The sequence below is a fragment of the Temnothorax curvispinosus genome, unplaced genomic scaffold (genome assembly GCF_003070985.1).
Source record: "Temnothorax curvispinosus isolate PA1 unplaced genomic scaffold, ASM307098v1 QBEX01016248.1, whole genome shotgun sequence".
NCBI lineage: Eukaryota > Metazoa > Arthropoda > Insecta > Hymenoptera > Formicidae > Temnothorax > Temnothorax curvispinosus.
Genome location: NW_020226028.1, coordinates 680 through 6,178, shown reverse-complemented (window position 1 = coordinate 6,178; position 5,499 = coordinate 680). Strand labels below are relative to the sequence as shown.

General features: G+C 32.0%; 1 protein-coding gene across 1 annotated transcript; it reads right to left on the bottom strand.

The window, feature by feature from the left end:
* Positions 1-821: 821 nt before the first annotated feature.
* Positions 822-5,125, bottom strand: LOC112466474 (coiled-coil domain-containing protein 93). Its single transcript, XM_025034575.1, has 12 exons — positions 4,788-5,125; positions 4,247-4,360; positions 4,077-4,171; positions 3,646-3,916; positions 3,372-3,557; positions 3,231-3,281; positions 2,651-2,755; positions 2,360-2,577; positions 1,911-2,227; positions 1,701-1,821; positions 1,535-1,619; positions 822-1,242 (listed from the first exon to the last, which is right to left on the bottom strand). The coding sequence occupies exons 1-12, from the start codon at positions 4,836-4,838 to the stop codon at positions 1,081-1,083; spliced, it is 1,776 nt and encodes a 591-aa protein (XP_024890343.1). The 5' UTR covers positions 4,839-5,125; the 3' UTR covers positions 822-1,080.
* Positions 5,126-5,499: the final 374 nt, after the last annotated feature.

Genomic DNA, 5,499 nt, shown 5'->3' with positions numbered 1-5,499 from the left:
TAATAATTTCTACATATAAAAGCAACATCCAGTTCACAAACATGCTTTTACCTCTATCATGATAATGTTTAGCGAAGTACAGCTGATTTTTCAAAGTTACAAGACTGGGTCGGCTTTGGTCACATAGCCTCTCCGTTATAGCTTGAATCACTTTCGCATTTTCCTCGTCATTTTCTTTTATTCGGTACGCTGGATTTAATTGATATAGAGAGAGCTGAAAGTTTTTGAGAACACTCCGCTTGTAATTAATCACTGCTTGGAATCTTGCTTGCGCTTCAATAATATCTCATTATTGGGTGCGTTCAGCCGATACTCCGCTAGCCTAGCGCACGTAAGCAGCGAGCGCTTTGCTACCATTTGCTACGGAAAAATTTGGCGAAGCGCTTCCAAGCGCTTCTGTCCAGCCAAATTTTTCCGTAGCAAATGGTAGCAAAGCGCTCGCTGCTTACGTGCGCTAGGCTAGCGGAGTATCGGCTGAACGCACCCATTTGACTCATTCATTCATGGGGGAGAATAGAGTCATGCGCTTCTCTTATTATTCAGGACTCTAGAGGAGAGCATGCCAGATAAAATCAGAAAAATAAAATAAAACAGAATAGAAATTTATAGTAGACGATTTCATCTTTTGGAGGAAGAACTATTGAAAGAAGATATTGATACAATATTGAAATAATGGAATAATTTATATATTTTGTATGTTACTCAAGTATATACATTGTAACATTATATGTATTATAACGTATAACATGCAATTTATGTACAATCGTATTTAACGTATTTATCTAATTTACATTTTATATATAATATATAATGTAACATAACACACATATATATGTATGTATTTCTATGTACAAATTGATACAAACTGTAAATTATCATAAATTTTGTTTAGTTATTTAAGAAAAAGAATCACTACATCTTTATATACATAGCAAATATTTTTGGCATTCATATTATGTTCTTTGTACATTTATCATATGTTCATTACGTACATAGCGAAAGTATTAAACAGCCTATCGTAATAATTTATGTCACGAGTTGTAAACATTTGCCTGGTTTCCATTTGATGAGGGAAACCACTTATGGACCACGAAGTTGAGCCAATAAAGCTTCATTTTTGCGGCATTCAATAGTGAGCTGTCTAACTGCAGCCACATATTTGCGTTGCTGTTCTACGAGAGTGACGAGTTGTCGACTAAGCGTATCTCGCCTACCTTTTTCGTCGGTACACCGTTTTTCGACCTAAATATAAAATCATTTTTTAAATTATTTGTTTGATTTTGCAATATTAACTCATCATTAAATATACAGAATTAAAAAGAAAAGTTATACAGAATCGGAAAATTTAAAGTCGCATAGTATACATAGGAAGACAAAAATATCCAGTCAGTAATTTCGTAAATCAATTCTTATAGAAATAGAATAAAAATCAAGATAAAAATTGTTATTTCAAGTTAGATATGTTTGCCTCATTTCGATGAATACTACATGCTCCTAAATTGATTCATTTTTATATCATTATTTTCCATCTTACCATCGCTTTGTTGCGCTTCACTCCTGCAACAATTGTCTCAAATTGTTTCAGGAACTGTTCCTTGCCACTTGTTGATGCCATAGCTCTGTCGTAAAACAGGTGAAATTATAACATATATTGTTAACATTACGGATATATTAAAACTATTAATATTTACAGTACGTACTCATTATAGTTATCCTGAATGGAATTTAGTAACGACAATTCCTTACTTATGTACAGTTTTGTATCATCGAGAGTATTGTACAACGTATAATATTGTTTAGTTTCTTTGTGCTTGGCTGAAACTGTAAACAATACGCTTTAATCGGAATTTCTTAAAATAGATACTTCTGAATTGCAGGATTGTTTTTAAGTAATGATAAATTCAATTAACCTTGGTTATAGAGTTCCATAAAACGACGTTGATATTGTGTCAGTTCAGAGCGCCCTGGAACATCGTCCAGTTGTCTCGTTATGGATGCAATAATTCTATTCTTTTTAGCCAATTGCAATCGCACTCGTGTTATAGCTTCCTTTTGCTCCTCATATTCTTTGACACGATCCTCTTCCTCCACCGGAGTACCATTTTCAATCTCTTGTAACATACCTCGAAGAAGATTTAAGTCCGACTTACATTGCTCTCGGAAATTGTGTTCTTGTTCCTTTAATCCCTCATGCACAGATAGAAGCTCCTCTAATCGTTTAAAAATACTAAAAGTTGAATAAAAATTCTTATTGTTTATTTCATATTTGTAAAAAAAGTACCAGAAGAAAAAGATTAATATTAAAAAAATTAATATATCTTCATTTATAATCAATCATAACTTTATTACTTCTAAATACCTGTCATTATCATTAATTCCAATTTCCCGAATCTTTTTAAACGAGCGCTCAATGGTTTCTCTTCTCGTACGATATTCTTTCACTTTTTCTATTATTTCAACAAGTTTGTCAGATAAAGTATCTCTCTCCTTCGTTAACTTGCGTACTCTAGATTGTAATGTTGTCTTTTGTTTTTGCAATGCAATTAGAGCGCGCGATGAATCTGTTGCGTCACCATCCTGCATTAATACAAATATCATGTTGTATGCTTCAATTATATTGCGCAAAGATACATTCTATATTTAAATTTACCTTTATTTCGGAAGTAGCCATGGCTGCATATTTTTCTGCCACTTTAGCAATTTCTTGCGCTTGTATACCAACGATGTTTCCAACTATACTTACACTTAAGCGCATCTGTATTAAAGACGAAAGATTAATAATTATAATATTACAAAAATATAAATAAGAAATTACTTATGCTTATTTATATATTTCTAGCTTTATAATGTGAATCGTCGTTTACTTTATTTCTGTCGTTCTGAAGAAGATCAAGTATGGTTTGAAACGTAAACTTGTAACTAATTTATATTAATTTAATAAACATTAATTTTAAATTTATTTTCTAACATATTTTTATTGCTCGAAAATTGGCCGTCCTTTCTATAAAAATACAAGTCACTTTAATTAACTTTTTAAGAGAAAAGAATCTTTTGAATATGACCACACTTCAAACAAATAATACTTTCACGTAAATTTGGATAAAAAATTGTTTTTTTTTTAAATGATAATATGAGTGAACAATATGTATATAAATTGTATATAATAAAAAAAGTATTATTTAAAACAGCCTTGAATCCATTCTTAGTAACATTTTTAAAAATCTACATACCGAATGTTCTTCTATAATGGATAGAGCAGCGGTAATCTGTTCAGTTGTGTTCTAAAGGGTATAAATTACATAAACTTTTCTACTAGTTTAAGAAGTATTGAATAGATAAATAAAAAATGATGTATTTTATGTAAACAATACCTTTTCATTTTTTTTATTATTTCTTGAATCATTGCTTTTACATTCTGTCGATGTTGTTGTTGCTGATGAATTTTTAACAGCCTCAAATGGTGCTTCATATTCTAATATTGTACCGATAAATCTATTTGATTCATCTTTCACAAAGTCCTCTTTTTGTTTGAACAACCGTCGTGGCTCGTAGGCTTTCTGTTATACATTGAAGAAAAATAGCGCATATCAACTACACATCCATATGGTTTTTATAATTAAATATTTTTCTTAAAATAGTTTGCACCTTAACTGAACGTAAATTTCTGATAACATTTTCATTAGCCGTTGCTCCAACTTCACAATCTTCACTAAAAGAATGCTTTTTGTGAAATTGATTTAACGCAAAGGCTCTCACAAAGTCTGCCATTTCTTGTCGCATTTCCATAGAACGCTTTACCAGCCATTGAACAACTGGAAATATATGGATACAGTCTAGCCCTTGTATTTGATGTGGTTCTATTCGATATGGACAATTCATTTTGGGAAGCATAACCACAATTTTCTCTGTCAAGGAACTGTAATACATATATTTTACACAATGTGAAATATTAGTTATAGTTAAAAAGATTTTCTATGTAAGAGGATATTAATAATAAAAACAATAAAATATAAGGAATAAAAAGAAATTAATAAATAAAATCATTTTCAAATAAATACAACGTATACAATACATACATTTTTTGACCAATTGTGAAATTTTCTTGAAAAAGTAAATCCACGTCTACATCAAAATTGCATGATTCAATGCACCAGGTCATGCCGCCAACAACCTAACAAATATTAATTTTTGAAATTACATATAAGCTTAATAAAAATAAAATAAAAACTGGAAATAATTTGCGAACCTTATCAAAATTCGATAAACCTTTAATTCGTGCCCTAAAATAACCTGCAGCAACAAGTAAGTCAATAATCTCTTGAAATTTAGTGGTTTGTTCCTCATCCTCGCGTACATCAACCTAAGAATATAACATTTGAATGATTAGTTCAATATATTTAAACTAAATAACAAGTTTGAATTATATTTATGCAGTACGTATTCCATTTGAGAGTAACTCATATCAATCTAAAGAATTTCTTACACCATAACTGGATACAAAGGAAAGTACATATTCTTTGCAATGATTTGCAAATGTATTATTTCAATTTGTAATAAATAATTTTATTCATATGATGCTATCTGTTGTTTATCTCGCATAAATATATATACTCTGATTCCCTGTCTCAAATTTGATATATATTGTAAATTCATCAAGTTAGTAAGATAAAAGATTTTTATTATTTCAAGTTCTATAATATTGCGAGAAAAGTCTTTAAATAAATAATAAATAACTTAAAAAAAGACCATTTTACCAAATAGATGTTGATTACTATGGAACATCTTACCTCCGTGCTTTCAGAACTTCTTAATAATCTTTTCGGCACGTCGTTCAGCATGTTGTTGATTTTTCAGAGGCAGCACGCTGTTATTTTTTAATATATTTACAATTAAAAGAGATAATTTATTATAATGTGTGCAATCGAGAGCTCCAACTCCCTGAGTCATGGGTCATGTTCCAAAACTTCTTCTTCTTCTTCTTCTTATATTTATATTAGCTCCTGCCTCTTATACGAGGTCAATATGGCCAGCATTTGCCTCTGATTGTTTAGGCAACTGAGAGGTGCGCTACGGTATTTGAGTGTCGACTCTGCCACTTGAGTTGGACGTCATGGGTGGGGGGCTGAGAGACTGTGAGAAATCCAAGCAGGGATATAGGGGATTATGGAAGTCGCAGATGCGCGCGCAGGCGCGCGTATTTACAAATTTATATCCGTTGACTTGCAGAATGCCATAATGAGCCTACAAATTTTTGCTGTAGGTTTTTTAAGTACCATGAGAAAATCATCGCAGTGCGGGCCCGCGAGGGATTCCACCACTCGTCGGAGATCCGCGGCCCGGTCAGACGTCAGAGGACAATGAAAAATGATGTGATTTATGTCTTGCAAGGGATCCCCGCAAGCGCACGAAACGTCGTCGACGATATTTTTTCTGAAAAGGCTATAATTTAGGTTGTAATGATTCGCTCTCAGTCGAGAGACCGTGACTATCGCGTCCTGC